This window comes from Alosa sapidissima, chromosome 5 (genome assembly GCF_018492685.1).
Source record: "Alosa sapidissima isolate fAloSap1 chromosome 5, fAloSap1.pri, whole genome shotgun sequence".
NCBI lineage: Eukaryota > Metazoa > Chordata > Actinopteri > Clupeiformes > Clupeidae > Alosa > Alosa sapidissima.
This window is the reverse complement of record NC_055961.1, coordinates 7,386,336-7,413,203: the sequence shown is the minus strand read 5'-3', so window position 1 is coordinate 7,413,203 and position 26,868 is coordinate 7,386,336. Positions and strand designations below refer to the sequence as shown.

Below are 26,868 nucleotides of genomic sequence, written 5' to 3'. Positions count from 1 at the left end.
CTGAAGCAAAAAAGGTTTTTACTGAACAATGGTTTTAAAAGTTTAGGATAATTATTTCCATTTGGTCCACACCAGAATCGTCAGTGTGATACAAAAAAAAAGTCAAGATCTTTAGAACAAAACCGTTACCTCATGGAACATTCTCTCCCAGCTGATGCATATCGTCTGGATAGGACAGAAGAACTTTAAAAATGCTTGGTTGAGGGGAAGGAGTGGGAGGGGGGGCACTCAGCATGGAAAAATACACTAAATATCCTTTTGGGGAAGGGTATAACTAGCCTGTCTTAGCAGGCACAACTGTTTCGACTAGATCTCAAACAACAGAGAAGACAACAAACAACAGAGAAGACCATAACAAAGAAAAAATAGGACATTAAATCCAAATTTGCTGAAATCAAGAACAGGTGAAAGCTGCATCCGTGTATTTTACTGCCCATCTAACTAGAGGAACAAATAAAGACACCATCACAGGGCTGAGTCATTCTGACTCAAAACTCTCCTCCCGATCAGAAGGACTGGTGAGGGTGACTGAGACAGCGCAGATGTTAGCAGGTCAGATGTGATGTGGATTTGTCTCGGGGAGATGAGCGATGCCGTTGTCATTTGGACAGAGGCTGAAGGGGGTCAAGCTGCTTCGCATCGCATGGGCTGCTGAAGCCTGTAATGAGGCGTGTGTGTGTGTGTGTGTGTGTGTGTGTGTGTGTGTATGTGTGTGTGTGTGTGTTTGTGGCCATTGCCTGTATGTTTCCTTAACAAATGAATGTAATTTGTGTTAATTCGTCATAAGCACTGTTGCCAACAATTAATCACAGCTCTTAGGAATAACATAAAAAGAATGAACTGCAATCAAATACTTGTTTGCAATCTCTCACAAGCCAACAGTGACACTGTGGCTGTTTGCCCAAACCCCAGGCCACACGCACGCACGCACGCACGTACATGGACACACACACACTCGGACTCTGCTGTACAACTGGAGCAGCTAGCATGCTATCGAGCAGACAGGGCCATTGTAAAGGGAGGTAAATCACGAGGAGGAGGAATCTGTGTTTACATCCGTGACGAATGGTGCCGGGACACTGTAGTAGTATGCAAACACTGCTCACCACTGGCAGAGTTTATGATCATAAAGTGCCGTCCTTTTTACCTGCCAAGGGAAATTACTGCGATTCTGCTAGTCGCAGTATACATCCCGCCTACCAACAACAACAGCGATAAGAACGCGGCTCTTAGTGAACTGTACCAGGCTGTCAGTGAACAACAGACGGCACACCCAGACGGTTTCACCATCTTCACTGGAGATTTTAACCATGCTGATCTCAAAACTGTACTTCCAAAGCTACACCAGCATGTTGATTTTCCAACAAGAGGAGATAACATCCTGGACCTGGTCTACACTACACACAAAGGAGCATACAAAGCCACCCCCCTCCCCCACATTGGACTTTCAGACCATATCACTGTTATGCTAATGCCCGCATACAGACAAAGGGTAAAAGCGAACAAACCGGTTCGTAAGCAGGTAAAAGTGTGGCCTGAGGGAGCCTCCGATGCTCTTCAAGACTGCTTTGACACAACAGACTGGGAAATGTTTAAGCAGGCAGCCACTTACAACAACCGGACAGACATAGAGGAGTATACAGACACTGTAACCTCTTACATCACCAAGTGCATCGATGATGTGACCCACACAAAAGACATCATCACTCGGGCTAACTGGAAGCCATGGCTGACAGGGGATGTCCTCAGGCTGCTGAGGGCCAGAGACAAAGCCTACAGAGCTGGGGATGAAGCTGGCATGAAAACAGCGAGAGCCAACCTGTCCCGTGGCATCAAGGAAGCAAAAAAGGAATACACTCACAAGATAACCACCCACTTCAAAGACAGCAGGAACACACAAAGCCTATGGCAGGGCATTCAGGCCCTCACGGACTACAAGCCCGCGCCACAGAGCTGTGAGGGCAACATCCCTCTGCTCAACAACCTGAACCGCTTCTTTGCTCGCTTTGAAGCACAAAACAGCACCTGCCCACAGAAGACCCATCCCCCTCTACATGAGCAGCCCCTGTGCCTCTCTGCCGACAGCGTGAAGAGGACACTTGCTGCTATCACCCGTAAGGCAACAGGTCCAGACAACATCCCAGGTCGTGCGCTGAAGGACTGCGCAGGGGAGCTTAAGGATGTCTTCACAGACATCTTTAACACTTCCCTGAAGCAAGCCATCGTTCCATCATGTTTCAAAGCTGCCACCATCATACCTGTGCCGAAGAAAACTGCTCCATCCTGCTTCAATGACTACCGCCCTGTGGCACTGACACCCATCATCATGAAGTGCTTTGAGCGGCTTGTCATGTCACATATCAAAGCCATTCTCCCCCCCACCCTGGACCCCTTCCAGTTTGCATACCGAGCCAAGCGGTCTACAGAGGATGCAATCTGCTCTGCCCTCCACCCAGCCCTCACCCACCTGGAAAAAAGAGACTCATATGTGAGATTGCTGTTTATAGACTTCAGTTCTGCATTCAACACCATAATACCACAACAACTCATCTGCAAACTTGACAAACTGGGACTCAGTACCTATCTCTGCAACTGGCTACTGGACTTCCTCTGTCAGAGGCCCCAAGTAGTACGTGTTGGCAACAATACCTCAAGCAGCATCACACTGAGCACAGAGGCCCCCCAAGGCTGCGTGCTCAGTCCGCTGCTCTTCACCCTGCTGACGCATGACTGCACTGCAACCTACAGCAACAATCACATAGTGAAATTTGCTGACGACACAACTCTGGTGGGTCTCATCACCAAGGGCGACGAGACTCAATACAGGTTGGAGGTCGACCATCTGACCACGTGGTGCAGGGACAACAACCTCCTGCTGAACGTCAGCAAGACCAAAGAGATTGTTGTTGACTTCCGGAGAGGTCACACCCAACACCTGCCACTGACCATCGACGGTGCTGTGGTGGAGAGAGCGAGCAGCACCAAATTCCTGGGGGTGCACATCAGTGAAGACCTCTCCTGGACCACCAACACTGCATCACTGGCGAAGAGAGCTCAGCGCCGCCTGTACTTCCTGCGGAAACTCAGGCGAGCAAGTGCTCCACCAGCCATCATGACCACATTCTACCGAGGCACCATTGAGAGCATCCTCTCCAGCTGTATCGCTGTGTGGGGCGGAAGCTGCACTGAATACAACAGGAAAGCCCTGCAGCGCATAGTGAACACAGCTGGAAGGATCAATGGTGCTTCACTCCCCTCCCTGAAGGACATTTACACCACCCACCTCACCCGCAAGGCGACCAAAATTGTGAGTGATGCAAGTCACCCCGCTCACAATCTGTTTGATCTACTGCCCTCTGGGAAGAGGTACAGAAGCCTGCGCTCCTGCACTACCAGACTCACCAACAGCTTCATACACCAAGCTGTAAGGATGCTGAACTCCCTCCCTCCTCTCCCCCCTCCACCCTCAGCTACATAACATCCTGGACATTGGACCCACAATGGCCGCCTGCACTACTCCACTTGCACACTTGCACACTTTACAACTTGGTGTTGTTGTCCTGAAAACACAACACTTCTGCTGCTCTTACATAACTTGCACCACTATGCCACTTTCTTTATTACTTAGGTCAAACAGAACTACCCAAGCCTTTTATTGGCCTGACTTTGCACTAGTATTTTATTGACTGTCTATGCACAATTTCAACCAAATTTTGCTACTCTTATTTTTTTCATTATTATATGTGCCCTCTTATTTACTTATTTACTTCCTTTTTTGTTTACTTGAATGTTATGTTTGTCTGTGGACTTAAATTGGAAAAATATGTCTTGTCTTCACCGTGGGATAGTGAGAAACGTAATTTCGATCTCTTTGTATGTCTGGAACATGTGAAGAAATTGACAATAAAGCTGACTTTGACTTTGACTTTGACACACACACACACACACAAACACACATACACACAGACAGACACACACACACCAGATGCTATGAGATGGTGCAAAGAGAGAGTGAAGGAAAAGTGTGTGGGCAGAAGACCACCTCTGCATGTAGGGAGGATCCAAGGGCCCTCCTGACCCTTTCATAAGTAATGAAAGGCCTTCCTTCAACAGACAAGGCTATAACAGCCTCTAATATTACAGAGTGGAGCAAGTTCCCTGCTGTTGTCCTGTGGCCATAGCTGGCTTTGTGCGCTGTATGTTACTCCCCTGTGACACCCTCTGTCACAGAGAGGCCGCACAGTAATGATTAAGAGTCATAATGACAGTGACCCTCACATAAATATCTACCTTTAGCACTGAGCTGGTGCATAAACACTCATTTTCAGGGTTAAAATGACGGTCAGATATGATCTGTTTCAAATGCCCAAGATGCTTCAAATATCTAGAGTGGAGGCAGACATCCAGATGTTCTCCCAGATTTCCTGTGGTAGAAAAGAAGTCGCGGGCAAGTAGGGCACTGGGTCAACCCCATGTCAAGTCGATTATTCAACAGCATTTTTCTTGTCACGTCAGAACTATTAGAACGAACTCTTTTTGATCTTCTTCAATCCACTGACAAAAGAGAAAAAGAAACGCTCTCAAAATTACACAAATAAAAGACGACTTTGTGTGAAAGGAAACAGGCCTGTGTGACACGTGAGTCTCTAGGGAAGAACACCAGCCTGGACAAAACCATGCAAAACAAGGCCAATGGCAAGGTCAGATCCAAGTGATGGTCACTGCATAAATCGCCACACTGACACGCAGTCAAACACATGGCCCATCTTTTACCTTCGGCACATCAGTCCTGTTCTTCTCTCTGGTCGGTGCTGTTGGGCCTGTCCGGCTCTGGCCAGACCTCCCACATGACTTCCCTTCTGAACTGGGCTCTGCTCAGCACATCTGCTTATTTCACTGTGACCTGTGGAAGCCAGTCAGATTTCCCCTCAAGGAAGAAATATGGACAGGATGGGCCTTTCGGATAGACAGTCACAACTATAAACAACACTCTTTTACCGTCAACCCTTGGTTTTTATGATGTTTGTATTTTTCCACATAAATCAAGCAGGTCAGTCAGCAAATCAAGTCAGTAGTCTGCTTCGTTCTTGAATCATCGCAAAGTCGAGATTTCATAATCCCCAAAATATTTTTTTTATCGTCCATGAAAAACATGTATTTTTTTTCCAACGGATTTGTCACTGGAAACAGTGGCACGTAAAATCATGAGACAGGTGCTTTCCGGGACCCAATCCCTTTCTATTTCAAATTCCTCTTTGCTCCACTGCAAAACGTGAAATGAGAAATGCTGTTGTACTAATAGATTGGACTCCTTCTGGCCTTCTAAACTGCTCAATACACAGAATGAGTCAGATATAAGATGATGAGCCCAGAGAAATTCCAGTGCTGTCAAAGCCAGTATGAGTGGAAAACTGTGTTGTGCTCCTCTCTCCTGCAGGACCAATTTAGACAACTATAAATCCTGACAAGAGTGTCAATATGTCCCTCTCGAAAGGTAGTGTAACCTGCTGCTAGCACTGCTGGGCCTCAGGCCAAAGCCAAATTGAGTGAGAAAGAGATACACACACACAGAGAGAGACAAGGAGAGAGAGAAAGAGAGAGAGAGTCAGAGTGAGAAAGAGAGAGGGAAAGTGAAAGAGACAAAGTGAGACAGAGTGAGAGAGAGAAAGAGAGAGAGAACATGGGAGAGTCAGAGAAGGAGATCTAGAGAGGGATTGCATAGCTCTCTATTGAGAATACACACTCCCATTCAAAAGCATGTGTGGTGTGGTGAGCTTTTGTTTTTATCCTATCCTGAGAAGGGATTCCAAGAAGTGGGGAAGAGGCCTATATGAGCCCATCCACTTCCTCCCACGATAACCTACAAAGCACAGAGCGAACACACTCCACTCTGCGCATTCCTCTCCAGGAAGGAGGTGAGTATGTACAAGGCCTCCAGAGACTTGGCCGGGAAAATAAAGGGCCTCTCTCTCCCTCTTCCTAAACTGACCGCTCACGTGGACACTTGCAGTGATATCACAACCTCTCTACGGCCAAAATGCTATTATCCGCTTACTCCAACAGAGGAGAAGCTGCACATTCACAACACTGGCCAGGAGAAGATGGTGTTACACTTCATCTCCTGTCATGTCAGTATCCTTTCACTCATTACACGTGAACCTGTCTGGGACTACAGTGTGGCTTTTAAAGGCTCAGCCTCAGTTCTTTCCCTTAATGCTCCCCCCCACCCCCCACCCCCACCCCCCCTTGAAATGTCAGGCTGATGGAATGTTAATGGCATCATCAAAGGCTACAAAAAGTTCCATGAAGACAGGTGCCAGAAGATTCTGGAACACCCCGCCATGGAAAGAGTTCCTCTTTCATCCCACGCTACTGTGAACTGCGCCCAGCAAAGCGCTATCTGCTGGAGCAGAGTAGGAAGAATGACAGGCTCGTTGGCTCCGGTTCGTTACAACAGAAACCTGGGTCCAGTTTTGATGCCTTTCATGTCCGCAATCACAAAGATTATAAGACCACCTAAACACAGGTAGACAGGTAATACTGAGAGATGACCATGATCCAACGACAGAGCCTTAACATCCCTGCCATCAAAACCCTATTTAAAAAACATCCATGAATACCTGAACAATAAAGCAATCGTTGAAGCATTCTTTGATAGGGTTCATGTACTATTTATTGAGCGGAGCATTCAATTTCAGGTTATTGCTGCAGTTTTAGCGCATAGCAGAGAGATAAACTGCAATAATTACTTTAAAGAATGAGCTAACCTAGTAAAGTTTGGCTTCAACCGCATTCTAGAGCAATGATGCTTTATTTCAACTCATTTGAGCTAATCACTTACGGACTGCGGCAACATTTAAAGCGATGATTTCCAGATGTGTTAGACAAGCTGTTTATCCTGTTATCATTGCACAGGAATGAGGGAGACGTTCCTCTGTCACCTCTTTCATATTAATCAAATATGTCAGCAGTCTGAATGAAAAATGGTCCTGAAATAAGAAAAATGTCGGTAACACTTTCTATGAAGGTTGTATTTATAATGCCCTATGAATGCATTCATAATGTTTTGTAAGGTGTCTATAAAGCATTGTAATGCTCATTATTACCATCTATAGGTATTCACAAGTCGTCATAACCAACTTCATGATGCATTATGACAGCTAATTATGAATGATTATAATTTTAATTTTGAATAATGCATTATAAATATGTCAAGATCTGCCTACTCACTTGTCAGTTTTATGATGCATCATAGCTACTTTGCTTTGCCTTCTACTGTAGTCCTATATATATATATATATATAACTATAAGTATATTTAATAAAGTTATAATAATTTATACATCTCCCTATAGCACACAATTTTAAACAGCTATGCAATATCATAAGTGTTATTTGTCAGCTCTAAGTAAAGTGACAAGAATATGACCCTATTATTCTACAATGAAATGAGAGTCTGGACAGTAAAGACAAAAGGAATGACAAATGAAAACAAAGTGAACTAAATGCATTCCTTTTGTATGCACTGTCCAGGCTCTCATTTCAACAACTCAGACACCACTGGCAACTCAGACCACATGCCATGGCTTGCTTACAAAGGATGTTTACAAGCAGGAAAGGGGAATAAAGTAAAGTCAATTGACTGGTGGTGTTTAGCAGACACATTTCATTGTGCCTCATATTTGTTTATAATAACCTTATATCTATTTATAACAACACCTCATTTGCTCTACTTTACCTAAAGCTGACAAATAACACCTATGACAACATAGTGATTTATAATATTGTGCAAGATGCTAGACTCGATACTTAGTTCAATGCACCCTTTAATTACTCAGTGAACTTATATCTGTTAATAATAGGGTCATATTCTTGTCACTTTACTTAGAGCTGACAAATAACACTTATGATATTGCATAGCTGTTTATAATTGTGTGCTATAGGGAGATGTATAAATTATTATAACTGTATTACTTATAGTTATAGATATATATAGGACTACAGTAGAAGTCAAAACTCTTTATGCATCACTATACGCATTTAGTTGGTGATGGTTATGACGACTTGTGAATACATATAGATGGTAATAATGAGCATTACAATGCTTTATAGACACCTTATAAAACATTATGAATGCATTCATAAGGCGTTATAAATACAACCTTCATAGAAAGTGTTAAAACATTTCTCTGTATCTCTCACATTAAATAGACCCTCTACTCTAACATTATAATAATGTTTTGTAATGTCACACCTCGTGTATATCAAAATATGCATTTCAGGAGTTTGAAGGGAGTGACGATGCACTGGCATTGACAGTGACATTCTCTAGTCTACAGGACTAGATGATGACTGTGGTGACAACCTGTCACCCTGCAGGACACCCGAGGTGGACCCCTGTGGTCATCTCCCACACGTCCCTCACTCAGAGCGAGGGCCTCAGGCCAGAGAGATGGCCACCTGCCCCCTCTAACGACAGCCCCTCATTTACAGAGTCTGCAGGGCCTTACCTGCTGCTGGCAACAGAGACGCACCTATGGCTGCAGCGCTTGCAGAGACTGCTTACAGGCAGGAATGTAGAAATTACACTAACAACTCAGACACCACTGGCAACTCAGACCACATGCCATGGCTTGCTTACAAAGGATGTTTACAAGCAGGAAAGGGGAATAAAACAAAGTCAAGTCAATTGACTGGTGGTGTTTAGCAGACACTATCCTACACAACACAGACCCCACAACAGCGGGTTGGGGATTCTAACCCGGGCTGACTCAGCGATGCTACTGTTGCACCATCACACCCGCAATAACACTGCGAACTCAGACCACTTGGTATGGCTTGCTTTGTATGGGGTATGAATGAGGAGTGGACAGGATGTGGCTCTCATGGAGCCAGATAAAATAAAAATATACCGCAGGAGACTAGCATGGGCGCATCGGCTAAACATTGGGTGGGAATGTAAAGCCTGTGCAGTGTGTTGTGTTTGAAACAGCGTAGATCCAGCGCAATCCAGTCATAAGTTGATGTCAGAGTTCATTAAGTTGGACTTACATGCAGAAAGTGGAAAAGGGAAGTGGTTCTTTTGGCTTTGGAGTTGTGAGCCAGTTCGAGGGGAAAAAACAGCCATGTTTGTGTCAGCTCTCACTGCCAGTTGAACAAGTAGTCTCCAAACTTGTGCTCTAACTATCATGAGTGTTCTAGGACTGACCACTCTCACCAGAGAGAGATCTGGTGACATTGAGGAGTGTGGTCCGGCATAAACACAGCGTACTGAAGCACGCATGTTTTTGCAGAGACCCATGAGGGACCCATGAAGTTCTGAATTCTTTAACCATGATGTACAAAATTCAAGGTTATAAAGATCACATTATGCAAAACAGTTCAGACAAGTAATAGTCGTGCATCAGTACAACAGATAGTGCTCAAACCTACTGCAACACGTAAAATTATTAAATGCAGTTCAATAATCAGTTGTGAAGAGCATAGTTACAATGTGTCTTAAGTGTGATAGAAAGTGAGTCTGCTGGAATCCTGCCCACACATTACATCACCGCTTGGAGGAGTCTCCTTGTCATATTGTGTGGAATGTGTGGCCTTTCAGTGATTTGACAACATAAAATAATCAGTTTCTCAACTCCTGCAACAACCTTTGGGTGACACAGTGATGCCTGATAGTGTTTTCTATCATCTGCTTGACACCATATCATGGATTAGGAGAGAGGAGTCTTCTCTGAAACACTCAAGGAGTTATTTTAAGATACACTCGATGCTAGTTGAAATACACCGGTATTATGCTGACATTTCTATTTTGACAATTACCTGTATTAAAATAGAATCACTGTTTATTCAACAGTGTAAACAAAATGAATTATTTTCTTGTAAGGATTTCTGTTCGATTCACCGTCAAGATACAGTATAGAGGGACTGTAACTCATTTTTATCGGTGGACTAACTCTAAGTTTGTGCAGTGAAAAGGATTTCAGCACACATGTACACGCATGCTTGCTACAGTTTACCTTGTGACAACAGTAATCTTAGTGATGAATGGAGACCCCAACATATAGCTGTGCCTCTAAACATATGGCAACTCATAATTGTATTCAACAGAAAGCCTCTCCGCCATAAGGATGTGTTTACGGCCTTGCTAATTCCAAGTGAAGTTCTGCGACGATTCAACGTAATGGCAACATATGCCCCCCTCCCTTCCCAGCATGCAGTGCAGCGTTGTGAGTTCACCGGGAGGCTATCTCTCCTCAGGATGGGTGTGCACAGAGAGCAGAGCAGAAGTGTTAACAGAAGCCTGTACTTGTGAGGTCATTTAGGCAGTGTGCTCTCTCGCTCACTAGCTCGCTCACTTGGTTTGCCTGGACATGCTTTCCTCTGCACTTTTTCCCATTACAGAAACGTGTGTGTCTGTCTTTGCTGAGGAGCCATGGCAACCCGACGTACACAGAGACACCGTAGCCCATGCCTGCCTCAGAGGGACACAGAAAGCCATTACCTTCAGCATACTTCAGGAGAACACACTAGAATAATTACACTAAATTTACTTAAAGGTACACTATGCAGGTTTAGGTATTTAAAGGTACACTATGCAGGTTTAGGTATTTTTGGCGACTGTAGAGCTCCCCCTAGAGTCGTGATATATTTATATTTTACTCCGCTGTTGTAAATAGCAAACTTCTCATGATTAATCCTCTGTACACAATTAAAATGCTTTATTTGGAGGTGAAGGATTAACAACAGGCTACAGTACTGACAAGGTAATGTTTCAAGGTAATGATTCTCGCGAGATTTGTCGGGCCGCCGTTCTTGAAGTTGCATGGCTTGTTTTCTCGGAAGCGAGTCTCTATGTCTATGCTGTATAACTATGCTAGGTGAACCATTCACCTATTACAAGGTCATTTACCATCAAATTGGCTTTTGTAAAGGTAAAATTCTTGCATAGTGCACCTTTTTTTACTTACAAAAATGTTTCTTCATTGTTTGTGCTTGGCCATATTTAGAGTCATAGCTGTTCCATTTTTAATCTACTTTTAAAATGAGTTTCTTTGACTTCCTAATGCTACCTGGCCAATGGAAACTCAGTCATGCGGTAAGATGGTTCTTTTGATTTGCTGCTTGCTTGCGTTGTGCACCACTTCCCTCCTCTTGTAGGTCACTTTGCAAGGAGTCTCTGCCAAACGCATTGATGTAAATGCAAATCCAAAAGACTATCTGATGAACGTGACTCAGAGTGATCAAGCCCTAAATTATTGATTAATGTAAGCATAATTCATTAATGTAGCAATCTGAATTCCATTCCATGTGCTGTTACAGGCAAACCATTTTCAGCACCTGAGATTTCCACAGAGACAAAGATGAAGCGTTAGCTGTTAATAACAGCCGGAGACACATTAAGGCTTATCAGGAACTCTGAGATGACTCCAGCCCCATCATGTATCTCTGTCTTAGAGACTTCCTAAAATAAAACCTCGGCAGAACTGTATGACACCATGATCAATTCATCATTAAGGAAAACTGATTTGGCACCATCCAGCAGAGAAGCTGCCGCTGCCTAGAGACACAAGTCACATTTCGGCCCCACAGGAGTCCTCCTCTTGGTGGCTCTTCAAAACTATCTCCCTTCGCTGCAGTGCCACTAACTATTAATTAATGTGTATAAACAGTATTATCAGTTACCAGACTTTCAGCTACCAAACACTAATATATCTGCCACTGAGAAGATTCTCTGTTATACAACAGATTTTATAATGACCAAAGCAGACATCCATTTGGCAAAATGACCAGGAGTCTGCAACCCCATCCCCAAACTCATGTGGTGTTCATATATCAGTGCTCATTTTCCAGTGTGATCGCTCATTTTTATAGCTGTTTGTTTCTTTTCAGAGAAAGCTGCAGCTGTTTGTTTCTTTTGTTATCAGTGATGTCAGTATAAAACTCTTACTTCATTGGTAATCGTAAAATGAAGAGGTTGGCACATGGTTATGCAAGAAACACTGAACTGATTCAGTGTTTGAACATGGGAAATGTAGTAAAAGACCAGTTATGCAATGTCCTCACAATTAAAATAAAAAGTTCTAAGTATTACAAACAATTCTGAGAACACTCAGCGCAAGAGGACATAGCACTCACCAAGCCATCACAATTGCTGATGGCCACTGATGTGTCGGGCAGATTTGTGACGTGCCCCACGTAAAAGCAGTCGCTGGGCAGAAGTGGCTCGTAGCGTGTCCCGTTGGCAGCGTTCTCGTCGTCGCGCCACTCCACAGTGGCCCCCGGGGCGACCAGGCGCGAGTTGAGGCGCAGCTGCATGTGGAGTTCGCGTCCGAACACGGTCACGTTGTAGAAGAGCGTCTCCATCGACGCGTGCCCGGCAGGGGGGTCGGCCGCGTGGTGACCCCCCTCCTCCTCCGTGGCCTCGCGCCTCCTGCGTCGCCGTTGCTGGGCAACCGCAGGCAGCTGCTCCCGGAGCTGGTCGGCTGAGACAGCGTGCACCAGGAAGCGCCCATGGACATCCGTGCTGACCGGATACACCAGGCTGTACTCCCTGAGCGTACGCTGGAGGGACTCTGCAGAGAGCAACACAGCAAAACACACACAACACACACACACACACACACACACACACACACACACACACACACACACACACACACAGTTTAGTTAACATGCAAGAAGCAGCCCTCATCACCACCACCATCAACCCTCAAGGACTAACTGAGTATATGATGTTGCTTTCCATGTTTCCATTTCCATAAGCATGTCATTCTAAAGCATGTCATATGACATCGAACACATCAAACAATGCATGAGATATACAAAGTTGTGGTGATCACAATGTAATCTTACTATAACAATATCAAGAGATCTGCCATGCCAGTCCTGTGGACAGATATACAGTATTGTGATATACTACTGAGACACACACTGCAGCGATTCATTGCAGATCATGTCCAAAAGGAAAAGGAAGCCAAAAAATCTGACCACAACAAAAGCAGTACCATATCAGTGCAATAGCATTACAAACTACAGCAATTATCATCCACTTGTACATTACATTGAAAAGATTGAGGCAGTCTTTTACATTTGATATACCATAATAGGATATTGCACACATTCTAGGTGCACTGTCAATACTGTACAAACCCTACTCCATATCCGGTTCTCTCTCACATTCAGTGGAACAAATGTCATTGCTTAATGCATAGAACCTTATAGGTAGAACCTTATAGGTAGAACCTTATAGACATCATCATCATCATCAACCGTTTTTTATTCAGGGAGAAATTGACTGAGCATCAAGCTCTTTTACAGCAATGCCCTGAGTTACAAAACATAAAACAACAATAATCAAAATAACAAAACAAGAACAATAAAACATACAAAAGGCAAATAATAATAATAATAATAATAATAATAATAATAACAAAAATAAAATAAAATACATAACAAAACCATATCATTCTCTCCTCCATTTCTCGGCATACACATGTTTTCAAACAGAGAGTGAGAGAGGGTGGAGGGATAGTGACAGAGAATATTAATAATGGTGAATTTGACAAATGAGTTGACTTGCTAATCGGGTGTAGGCTTTATATAGCTGCTAGTAGCAATGGCAGGACCCACTGCATCACAGTGTCCCTATGACTATGTATGTTCCCATGGGAACAGAGGAGGGTGTCTGGGACAAAACATGTTTCAAGCTTTGTGAAGATTTGTCTCTCTGTTGGAAGAAGTAAGACTCAGGTCATGTTTGTATTTGATAACTATAACAAGAATTCAGAAGTATATGAAGCAGATACTTTATTGCGCTTTCGCTTTGAGGTTTGTAAAATGTGTCTGGGTTACATCTAAAGGTTAGGGATTATACAACCCACCTCCCACTAAACACCATCTGTGCACACTCAACATAGGCCTACTTATTTTTGAATGCCATGGCTTTTATTTCAGTATTTGTTTCTTTCCAGACACAACTGCTCACTTGCAAGTAGAGATGCATGCCAGGATGCAACCCTCTGTGGAATTAGTCTACTCGGGTTCAAAGGGGATATTTGTACCGAGAACCTTTCAAGTCCAGGGATATAGTGTAGAATGAAATGTCTAAGACTGAAGACTTGAAATTGTCTGTTGGTGGCGCTAGAGGGGTTGAGGGGCAGGCCCCGGGGTGCTAAAACTTTATGTTGGACCCACAGCAAAGTACACTGTAGTGTCATAAAAAACACCCCGCAAACGTTTGTCATTCAGCCTACCTTCAGGGCTAAACAACAAGGACATACAAAAAGATAACAGTAGGTCTCTGCACCTTCATGGGGCCCCCAAAAAACGAATGGCTGTCAAACAACCAACAACACTCAACCGCACAATGGCAACTGCCTATACGATAAGTGATGGGCTATGTTGTATCCTCGGAGTTGCATACTGTAATCATCCAGATCTAGGTTGTGGCTAGTGTCAGAGAGCCAACCCTCCCCGCCCGGCTCGAAGGCAAGGCATGCCCTTCACCTCACTGGAGAGACAGACCATCGTGCAGCTTCATCGTTTATTTATTCCGTTCTCAGGCATACCAGAGACTTTAAGCAATTATTTCACTGTTTCTATGTATTGAGTTTCATCGCTGTGAAAACGTCTGTATGGAAAATTGCATTAGGCTATTTTCCATAAAACCTTAAAAGCATCAGGGGCTGCAACGTTCTGCATGAATTTCAAGTAGGATTCTTATTTTTCCAGACAAGAGGCTGTGCTTTCCCTGATCGCAATCTGGATCTATAAAATAACTACAATACTTATATTAATTGCCGTATTAGAAAATTGTAAAATGGACTTTATTAACACTTTATGTCATTTAAGCTATTGTTCTAACACTATAGGAAACAGAACGAGCGAATAAATAGACCACAACATGGTTCGCTTCAGCGGATTGTATAAAAGTTGTCATAACGCGAAATAAATGGACAAAGGAGGGTGGCAGGGAGCAGACAGTCAATCATGACTGCCTTTATGTGCTATAATATCACTTTGCTTGTTCCATAGTTCTCTACGAGCAAAAACAGTGGAAAAGAAAACTTGGAATCACAACGTTTTGCCTCGAAATGTGTGCCTGTAGGAACGCCAGTTGCTACGCTTTGAACTGGCTTTGCAATAGTATAAAGAGTAAACAATGATGAACAGTACTTCTTACCTTTTGTATTGGTGAGATATAAACCGTTCGTGTGTTGTAACCGCAATAAAACAAAAAACAAAACATATCCCAGCTTAACATCCATGTCAGGTCCGACGAGAGGTAGATCGCACGGGAGAGAGGCGGACTTTGAGATCTCCGATAAGCGATCTACCAGCAAATGCGTGATCCCTTCTCCCCTCTTCTCTCCCTCCCAACCCCACCGCAAAGTGCACCATGGAGGATCTCTCTCTCTCTCTCTCTCTCTCTCTCTCTCTCACTCTCTCTGCGTTGCTGTTGCCCATTCAGCACTTTAAGTTTTGGTGAAACTTATCCCAACATTCTTTTTGCATGATGGTGAGAATGCCTATTACAAAGCAAAGCTTCTGTTTGTGCCGACAGTCATCTGAGCATCATCCCTATATGTATATACTTTACTTCTTCTTGTGATTTAATGTTTTTTACTCTGTTGACAACAATAATAGGCGAGGTGCTTGATACCATGCCTCTCTCAAGTCGTAGATGACAGTGGACAAGACATACATTTCTGACAGAAAGTCACTATCCTCCCTGTCTTATAAAATCACAGACCCATTGTCAAGGGACCATGGATGACCAGTTGCAGTCCCTGCAGTTTATTTGGTGAGGTACTCTCTGTCCCAGCACTGACCACAGGCTCATTGGGCTCTACGCTCAGTAAGAGATAGCCTAGCCTGCGGTTCATTATTGGATATTTCAGTATCACAGGTATCAGTTACATGAGCCAATGAAGCAACAGGAACAACAAATAACCCTAGTAAAAATTCAATTATGCATAAAACCATCTCCCTAAAATATCCCTCTTATAGCAGAATGCACAAAGCCATAAAATGCTAATCAGGAATCATGTGTTAGTGTGTGTTAATCATGTGCATAGGTAGCAATCCATGAAAGGGAAACCAAAGTAAACTTAGGCTTCGGATGAATGCATCTTTTCCCAGTTTTCATTTAATTTCATTGCTCAGCCATGAAGCAGGATTGAGAAATGATCAATTACATGGACCATAGTGGTGATAACGTGTCCTCCTTCATGTAACTTGCATGTAGTGAAGTACAGTGCTGGGTAAGAGTGTTTAAAAGCATTTGAGATAGCATCATTAACCATGCACATATTGCCAGCAGCAATTATAAGGTGAAAGAGTAACTCTGCATATTGAGGCTATGCATCTTACATAGCCTGCCATCGATGTGAGAAATACAAATATATACAAACTGAACTTTCTGCCCTCTAACGCAGGGAGGTCTGTAGGCAGATGGTCATCCATATTAATCCACGATACTGCACTCAGGGAACTTTCCGGTGTGTGTGTGTGGTGTGTCTTCCTGAAACTGAAGGAAACAACTGAGGTAAAGAAGCTAATACTGAAAGACATATCATAGTAGAAAAATAGGAGATAAACCAGAGCCTAGCATAGTCTTTAAGCTTTTGTAAAGGTGGAGGTTGTGTTCACTTATTGGCAAGGGCGTTGGTTAGCCTGGTGTTGGGCATACAGAGATGGCAAATGATGGCATGGGAAACCACACTGATCAAATGATTTGGTGTACCACTGTACAACAACTGAAGAGAATCAGTGTGGACCATGTATTGTTTTGTTGTCATATTCTCCTGGCTGAATTGAAATGCTCAATTAAATTTAGTTGCTATGGTTCCAATTTAGTGGCTATAAAAATAGTGTAGTGTAATGTAAAGATAGTTACATTGCACATTTATATAAGAAAGCCTCCACTAAAAGCTGTGTTGGCCTATTAGGTTGTCACTTACTGGTGTACAGAGGCTCGTGGCCTCAGGCTTCGAGTACTCTGCTGTGGGCCACCAGAGGACTCCGAGGAGAGGAGGATGGTCTGGACATGCTCCAGCGCCTGGGGTGAGATGGCCTTAAAGGACTAGTAGTGGTTGAGGTGTAATAGAGACAGGGGACTTGTTAGCGGAGTGTGTCTATGAAAGAGTGGAGCCAGGCTCACGTCATCGTTGGCCCTTAACCCGAGCAAAGCCGAGCCAGTGTGTCCCGCCAGACGTGTGTTTCACATTTCCTCTCTTCTTCTTCCTCCTCCTCCTCTTCCTCCTCCTCCTCCTCTCTTTTACAGGGGAGATTGCACCAGGCCTCTTATATGAGTCTTTTCATCACTCTAGGTATTTTACTTTCTTTCTCTATAACCCCTCCCCCCACCTCTCTCTCTCACTCTCTCTCTCTCTCTCACACACACACACACACACACACAGACACACACACTAAATATACAGGATAACTCACACCCAGATAGATATGTAAACATCTGAATGATTCACGGCATACAGTAAACAGTGGGGAGTTTTTTGTTACACAGCTCTACGCTGTCAACATAATGTCCTCTTTTCGTTTTTATAGACTGAGAACAACTGAAGTAGCCAGTGATGTAATGAATCGCCATATGGTAAAACTGCCATACAGACTTTCCCTTTGGCTATTATTTTACTGGACAGACATGTTTTTCTTTCATTTTGTGCAAGCGAAATTAAAATGTTAACAGCTTAATAAAGCTGTGCAGTACAAAAGAATGAACTGAAACAAACAGACCAGTTTGGTCAGTGGATGGCTTCCAGGGAGTCTAAAGCCCTCTCTCTTAGACGGTATGGCATTTACTGGTCCGTAAAGGAAACACATGGCTAGTAAAAAGGGCAAAACTGGCATCCTTACGAAACCTGTCCTGCTTTTCCAAATGCATGATTTACATACACACATGGTCACCCAGGCATGCACTGCATTGCCCGCGCACTGCAGATTTCCACCGACAGATCTGCACAGGCCCCAACTTATGATGTATGTGCAACTTTTAAGGCAGCACAAAACCCTCATAAACCAAAAAGACATATCTTCAAAGTCTCCCCCTTTAGTCGTCTCCCGTCTGGTTCCGATGCTACCTGACACACATAGTTTTCCACCAATAAAATATTATGTCTCCAACAGAGACAGCAGGCACTGACACTTTAGAAAATCATGTGGGGGGGGGGGGGGGGGGGGGGGGGTAAGTTGATGTATGAGAGGTCTAACAAATGTCAGCTCCGCTTAACAGGATGGAGACAGTGCAACGAGTGCAACGCGGAAGATAGCCCAGACACGGAGCAAGCACACTTTGATGGCGCAATCCTCAAGCAGTTCACATGAAGGTTATCGACCACGCCACACTTAAGTCCGTCAGAGAGAGGATGGGGGGGTCATCAGCCTCCCTGCCGGAACCACCAATAAATCCCACCGAGCAGCCATATGCTGGATCAGTGGCATTCCTGAAGGGGTCCAGCAGGAGCTCAAGGCTAGCCGGTGAGACTGGTGGTGATGGTGCTGCTGTGCAGGAGTCAGTTCAGCAGAGCTGTACCCCCCCCCCCCACCCCCGAGGAAAATCCTTGCCTCCCTCATTGTGTCAGCGTGCCTCAGATGACAGGGACTACAATGGCAATTATCCTGCACCTCAATGTATCCACGAGGAGGAGGGGGAGAGCTGCCAAGAGACACAGGACGTAAATCTCATTAGGGGGTCTGTGAGACGGATGTTGTTTTCTTTTCTTCTGTTTTTGTATTGAAGCCTCCCTCAACACAATATCTTTGATGCCACTGAATATGAGAGGAGAGGAGAGGAGAGGAGAGGAGAGGAGAGAAGAGTGGTTGCACTGAATATGAGAGGAGAGGAGAGGAGAGGAGAGGAGAGTGGTTGCACTGAATATGAGAGGAGAGGAGAGGAGAGGAGAGGAGAGGAGAGGAGAGTGGTTGCACTGAATATGAGAGGAGAGGAGAGGAGAGAAGAGTGGTTGCACAGAATATGAGAGGAGAGGAGAGGAGAGTGGTTGCACTGAATATGAGAGGAGAGGAGGGAGAGGAGTGGTTGCACTGAATATGAGAGGAGAGGAGAGAAGAGTGGTTGCACTGAATATGAGAGGAGAGGAGGAGAGTAGAGTAGAGGAGTGGTTGGAGGAGAGGAGAGCTCTGAATAAGGGGGATGCCTTTCCCCTCAGCACAAAAACAAAACCGTAACACGCTGAGCATCAGGGTCTGGAGCTCTGGCAGGCAGAGGCAGCGCCAGCAGTGCGCGCCACGGAACCCTAGCAGAGAAGAGAGAGAGAGAGAGAGAGAGAGAGAGAGGAGGGGAGAGAAGAGAGAGAGAGAGAGAGAGAGAGAGAGAGGAGGGGGAAAGAAGAGAGAGAGAGAGAGAGAGAGAGAGAGAGAGAGAGAGAGAGAGAGAGGAGGGGAGAGAAGAGAGAGAGAGAGAGAGAGAGAGAGAGAGAGAGAGAGAGAGAGAGAGAGGAGGGGAAAGAAAGAAAGAGAGAGAGAGAGAGAGAGAGAGAGAGAGAGAGAGAGAGAGAGGGAGGAGGGGAAAGAGAGAGAGAGAGAGGAGGGGAGAGAAGAGAGAGAGAGAGGAGGGGAGAGAAGAGAGAGAGAGAGAGGAGGGGAGGAGGAGAAAGAAGAGAGAGAGAGGGAAAAGAGAGAGAGAGAGAGAGAGAGAGAGAGAGAGAGAGGAGGGGAAAGAGAGAGAGAGAGAGAGGAGGGGAGAGAAGAGAGAGAGAGAGAGGAGGGGAGAGAAGAGAGAGAGAGAGAGGAGGGGAAAGAAGAGAGAGAGAGGAGGGGAGAGAAGAGAGGAGAGGAGGGGAGAGAAGAGAGGAGAGGAGGGGAAAGAAGAGAGGAAGGAGGGGAAAGAGGAACCAGTTGCAGATTAACTCCTCAGCCCCTTGTGCCCTTCAGCGCAACAACGGTCACCCCCCCCCCCTTCCAATTGAAAAGCTGCGAGTTGCGTCACGAAGATGGACCACACTTCATGGGGCAACGTCTCGTTCTTTTCACCTGCGGTGGTGTTGTGCGGTGGCGTAATGAAAAGTCGCCGGGGCCCAGCCAGGACCAGCCTCGAGGCCACGGCTCTGGCAAACGTGTGCCAGGAATGCTGTCTCCCGTTCCATGATCAAAAGCACGGGAAATGTTGGAGAGGAATAAAATGGAATGGGGAGGAGAGGGAGAGTGTGTTTTCCTAAATAAAGGCTCCAAGAGTTGAACGAGTCCCAGACTTCGTGGAACAGTTTGTTGTTTTACAGCTTACTCGGGCACTGAGAGTGTCCTGTTCAAAACATATGGGGAATCTGCACAGTTTACCCAGCATCACTTCATGTCAGCAACTAAGCCTCTTGAGTTGGAGAGAACGTGTCTGTGTGACCTTTCAGAAATCAGCAGCTGGCACAGCAGAGTAGGACCGGCAGAGTGATTGGAACAACACCACTGTGGAGAATGCAAACCCAAACTATGACAAGGAAATCAATTATTTACAGTAAACACACATCTCAGTTTCCCATCTGCATGGGTCATGTATTTCAGAAGATCTATAGCCAGGCCCACACCCTTCCCCTCATTAGTGTTATACACACACACACACACACACACACACACACACACACACACACACACACACAAAGAGTTGTACACACACACACACACACACACACACAAAGAGTTGTACACACACACACACACACACAAAGAGTTGTACACACACACACACACACACACACACACACACACACAAAGAGTTGTACACACACACACACACAAAGAGTTGCGCGCACACACACACACACACACACACACACACACACACACACAAAGAGTTGTACACACACACACACACACACACACACACACACACAAAGAGTTGTACACACACACACACACACACACAAAGAGTTGTACACACACACAAAGAGTTGTACACACACACACACACACACAAAGAGTTGCGCACACACACACACACACACACACACAAAGAGTTGCACACACACACACAAAGAGTTGTACACACACACACAAAGAGTTGCACACACACACACACACAGAGTTGTACACACACACACACACACACACACACACAAAGAGTTGCACACACACACACACACACAAAGAGACCAATTCAAAACCTCACTGTTTCACTGTTGTTCCACTGCGGTTGCTATGTTTCTGAATTTAGCGCAGCATCATCTGGAGTGCCATTAACAAAAGTGTGACACAGGAACACATTACTTCTACCAACTCATTGGAGACCCTTAAAGGCAGATGTCACTTGCTCTCGGAGTTAACTCTTCTCAGGCCTCTGCTGCTACATTTCCTCTTAGTCTCATTATGCATGTCTCTGTAATACACCTCACAAAGTAAACTGCATCTCAGGGGCCTGCACTATACATCTGAGACCCCAGTTTGAATCAAAAACACATGGGTTGACACTAGCCCCAGATTCGTTGAAGAAGGAAAGCAAGCCAAAGATATACCAAAATATAGCCTTTGCGCCACGGCTTCAGATGTCATGCTCTTCAAGTGGTTCTAGAAGATTCCTTCATGCTCTCACTGCTGGGATGAACCACTTACTGTACCAATGCGCTCAGTGCTTGGCTACCTTGGACTCACTCTGACACTGCCCAGTTACAGCAGACTTGTCCACTAAGAGCACAAACCTGGAATCCAGATTCTGTTCATCACCTGAAGGCGAAAGGTGGAGTCTCCGTCATGTTCCAATATTACAGAAGCAAAGTCGAAACCGCAACGCTGAAAAAAAAAACTGCAGACAGATGGCAACATTAATAGGATACAACAGTTCTATGTGTTAGGTATTCACCTTAAAACTATGTGTGTCTTGTTTAAGTTTTGAGTTGTCTTGGTCACCTTAAAAGTATATAACATGGTCATGGCGTCGGCCTGAGAGAATTTTGCCACCACAGTCATTTGGGAAGACAAATTCTCTTCAATTTGAATAATTCAGGATTTCAGCGACCTCACGGTTACTCAGATAGACAGCCCGAGTTGTAGGCTGGCACAGAGAAAGGGGAGAGAGAGCGAGGGGGGTGGTGGTGGTGGTGGTGGTGGTGGTGGGGGGGGGCTCTGGTGGGAGCTGGGGGGGTTGTGCTGACATTCCCCTATTCGAATGAGTGTGACTGGATCTATCACTTTAAAATGAGCTCCCGTGTAGCTCAGGTGGCATCAGGAGAGGCGCCTAGCTGATTAAAGTATGAAGCGCATGTAGAAGTAGGCAGAGCTGTCAATTGCTGTTAATGTCAGGTTGTCTTCATCCCCACCTTATGTGGCCTGCTGTTCAGTATATCCTGTGGGAGTGTGTGTGTGTGTGTGTGTGTGTGTGTGCGCGAGATAGAGAGAGAGAGAGGAGCCAGGGAGAGAAAAAGAAAGAAGGAGAGAGAGAATACTGAATAATCTTAAGACATCTATAGCTCCACCTTTATTCAGATTAACCAGAAAAAAAAAAGACACACTCATACATACACAAACACACAACAGCAGATGTCGGAATCATACTATCAATAGGCCCTGCCAGTGACTGAAATGCCAGATGGGGCCCTGAAGCCAAATCTCAGCTCACACACACCTTCACTTCTTTTGTGTATCTCTTCCAAAACTATAATCATATCAAAACCATGTTGCTGCAGCCATAATGTTTACCGTAACACTTCATTACATGCCAAGTAATGGAGGCACTCTAATGGTGCTAAGGTGTATTGAAATGCTAGTATGGAATTTCTATATATTGGATGCATGATGATTTATCTTTTTCAACATATAAATAAATCAATAAAATGAAATGCAGCTGTGAAGTGTGTACACCCACACCAGACTGTTGTTACATATGCTTCCTATTAGTTTGCATGGATTGTCTGAGCGCTGAGCTTCCTCTATGCAGGCAGACAGATAGGCCAGATACTGAACTCTTTACTGATGTGGTTTGTGTCACGACTAATGAGGAATGGCAAAACTTCTAAATATACTTCACTGGGTTGTGGGAAATGCCATTGGCGACTACACACCATGAAACAGAAGCTATGCCGGTGTCAAAAACAAATGTTTCTGGAAGGATACATGACTAATGAGTGCATTTTAAGGTACAAGCTTCGTCATGATAGCATTCCAAAACACACCTTAAACGCTGACATCAGGACGCCTAACGAGACTGAGTGATTGCAATGATAACAGAGAAAAAAAAATCTAACGCTATGTCCGCCTGCTAATGCCAATGAAAACCAGCTGCTACCATCCCTGGCTTTCATTGGTCATGCTGTCTTAACAGTTATAGTATGTATGAAATGGTCACTTTAACCTCTGTGTTTAATCAACAGGTGGATGAATCATGGTTTATTTCTAGATTACAAAAGGACAATTCAGCATCATCTTAGCATTCTTATTTTAAATTGTAATGACTGTAATGATTATGCCTATTGTCACATTAAAACTGTATCCTCAGCATTTGCCACATGAGATTAATCACACATGATCACAACTGGGGGAGTCAGTGGGAAGGCTGGTTGGGATTTGGAGCAAAATGTACTCATAGGACAAGCCGACACATGTTGGAACAAATCTGGATGGTCATATCCATTTCATATTCGCCAGTGATTCATACAGAAAACGTGTGCCTGTGTGGCTCTCACAGTTGAGCTGTAACAAGCAGCCTGCGGCAGTCAGCTGGTCTCATATGACAGAGAACATCTCATACCGCATATGACAGAGAACATCTCATACTGCAGTAGAGCCTGATGACCAATTACTTGTAGAAGAGGTGCGAATTCAGGGTGCAATGGGACCTAGATTGCCAAGGTATCCAATAAGCCATACACTGCTCACAGGACTGGGAAAAATATGTATAGCAAACTCACATGTATGGCATACTCATACAATTACAGGTTGTATTGATACATTGTTACAATATAAAAATGAGAAACCGTAAACAAGTTAACCCATATGAAAATGTCTGTTTTGAAGTTGCCAACAGTCTGCCAAATAGAGCTAACTTTGAGTCTATACTTTAATGACAAAACTGATAGATTAGCCTCTCTCCTTGTCTTCAGCCCGCAGTCAGGGGATTTCAGGGACAGATGGGACTAGATGGCCTCTCTGACAGTTCAGGAGGGACATTAATATCTTCTGTACATAACAGTGCCAAGATAAGACCGGCCCTGAAGTGAAATGCATTGACTAGAGGGAATTTCATACTGGGTGTCTCCATTACAGGTTATTTTCTTGCCAGAGAGCAAGTTAAATCAGGATTAAATTAGGATCTGTGGGGGATTGTCTTTCAGATAAATGTAATATCACTTAGGCCCAAGGAAACAAGGAGTCGGCTATTATACATAAAATAAGACAATAAAATAATCAGTAATATTAGTCTTGTTCTTACAAATGAACTTTAAGAACCAAGCACACTTTATCACCCCATTTCTCTGAGCTAACTGCTTCAGGGTACTATTCATTAGTGAATCATGAAATCCTTCTCCATACACAATTCAATCAGGGCATTTCAGGGAAAGCAGACAGTATGTCCTGGTTTGAATCATACCACACTGGATGCTCATTCAAATGGGTCTTCGCAGGGACAAGTGTGCCGTGACAGTGTGCCGTGGCCCACTGGTTAGCACTCTGGACTTGTAACCGGAGGGTTGCTGGTTTGAGCCCCGACCAGTGGGCCGCGGCTGAAGTGCCCTTGAGCAAGGCACCTAACCCCTCACTACTCCCCGAGCACCACCGTTGTAGCAGGCAGCTCACTGCGCCGGGATTAGTGTGTGCTTCACTTCACTGTGTGTTCACTGTGTGCTGTTTGTGTTTCACTAATTCACCGATTGGGTTAAATGCAGAGACCAAATTTCCCTCACGGGATCAAAAAAGTATATATACACTTCTACTTTCCCATCTCTCCACATGTGTACCTCTGGGCATGGTACGTAGACCCCTCATACTCTCGTATCTAGCTCCTGTAGGTTCTCCTATCACTGTTATGCAAAAGCCACTTAGCTATGCTTGTCCTGTCTCCCATATGCCTTCACAATTTCAGCTCAAATCTTAGCATGCCTTTTTGATATCTCAGGTTGGTCATAATATTAACATTCAACTAAAGCTGCATGAAACTCAAAAGAGTTGTCTGTCAAACCTTCAGTAACCTTTAGATTTTTAACCTCAATAAATTATCTTGTTAGTAGTTTTAACAGGAAACAACAGGAAGGGGAATTAGCATGTAAGGGAAAACCAATTTTATGCATTTTTTGCCTTTAAAACTATTGATTGATAATGAGTGAAATGCATTATTTCACATCCACCAGTCCAAGTCTTTCACAATAACTGATATTTCTCTCTTAGTCATCCATAAACCATTCACTTTATCTATCGTCTCTTGCTCATTCTGTCCATGCACCTTTATCTGTGTATGTTACCTTATTCATCAACCCCCTGACCTCCATTTGCTCATGACAAGAACTAAGCCCCAAGAACTAAGCACAAATCACCAGCTGGTCTTCTCTCTCCTTTCAGAACTCGTGGCAAGACGATACCAGTAGGTCAAAAACTGGGACTTTCTGGAGAGTAATAGATGCCACATGGAAGCAAATCCCTGTGGTCAGTGTGCTGACAAAAACATACCAGTAGAATCCCTCACTTTCCATACGGACAATGACCCAAAGCGACAGTACAGCAGCATCAGAAGAGGATGCCAAAGGCCAACGAGCAGAAACAGTGGAAAGATGGACCCATACGTATACGCTATAGCGCTGACAAAATGTATCAAATTCTGGGGGAACTCCAAAGGGGCAAATCAATCAGGCAAATAATAATAACAAATAATACCCTATGTTCTGCGGGGTAATTTGTCTAGGTAGAAGGCAAAGCAAACACTGCAAGCAAGACAGGGCACAGGTCAGCACTGATGTTTCGCAAGCCTTGAGGAGTAAGATGCATGCAAGGCAATCTCTGTGTCAAAGAGTAAGCCTATAGACTAGACTTATCCTGTCAACCTTCAAGCTCTGAATCAGCCCTAGACAACATAAGTTATGGGGACTGCCTGAGCAAAGCACTGCAGAGGGGAAAAAGAAAGGGTGGACTCACTGTCACAAGTCAGATCAGAGGTCTGCTAGAAGAGCAGTTAACATGGCCTGTGATTTGGTGCGCACACTCAGATCTGTCAGTGGTAATTCCTCATTGCAAAAGTGGTGGTCCTCCCATTCAAAGGTTAAAACCTTTCATTAATTGGGCAGGGAGTCAGAGGAAAACATATGGGACATTTAGATGCTAAATACATTATTACATTTGTGATAAAGCAAAAGTGTCTTACCTTCATTTTCCCTGGATGGCTTAGCTTTTGTCTTTCCCTTGAGTAAATAACAGGTCACACAAGAACAAATCAGGGGTTTGGCCACTGTCAAAACATTATATCATTCAAACACTTACTACTCACTCAGAAAGCAACTCTAAAATGGTCTCAGTAGTTGTATAAACAAGCGACCTATTGGAACAAAGTAAGCTTAGCAAACCATTAGCGACTGAAAGTAAATCATACATAATCTCCAATAGACAAGGAGTAGTATGGTCATCCAAACAGAAAACTCTTGAGTTGATCTGCCAACTGGAGTTTGGCTAGAATGAATCAGCCCAAGAGGATCCAGGTCTGGTCTGCACTTACAAATGCCAGTGAAGTGTGAACGCCACCTGCTGGTCACCTCCATGTTTGCAGCTGACAATGACCTTAGGATCCCAAAGACTGTCACAAGGCCTAGCCATCCTCAAGAAGCTGGAGGAGCTAGTAAAGCTAGTAAAGGGAAGATCTCATGCGAGACTAGCACATGAAAGACTGGCTTTCACAGTGGAGAAGACCAAGCAAAATGAGGAGAGAGGGAGC

General features: G+C 44.4%; 1 protein-coding gene across 1 annotated transcript in view; it reads right to left on the bottom strand.

The window, feature by feature from the left end:
• The window catches only part of adamts2a (ADAM metallopeptidase with thrombospondin type 1 motif, 2a), a 49,522-nt gene extending 34,177 nt beyond the window's left edge, over window positions 1-15,345 (bottom strand). Inside the window, 2 exon segments of the mRNA XM_042092084.1 lie at window positions 12,135-12,571; window positions 15,181-15,345. Coding sequence (XP_041948018.1) covers window positions 12,135-12,571; window positions 15,181-15,265 — 522 coding nt within the window. The 5' untranslated portion in view covers window positions 15,266-15,345.
• Window positions 15,346-26,868: the final 11,523 nt, after the last annotated feature.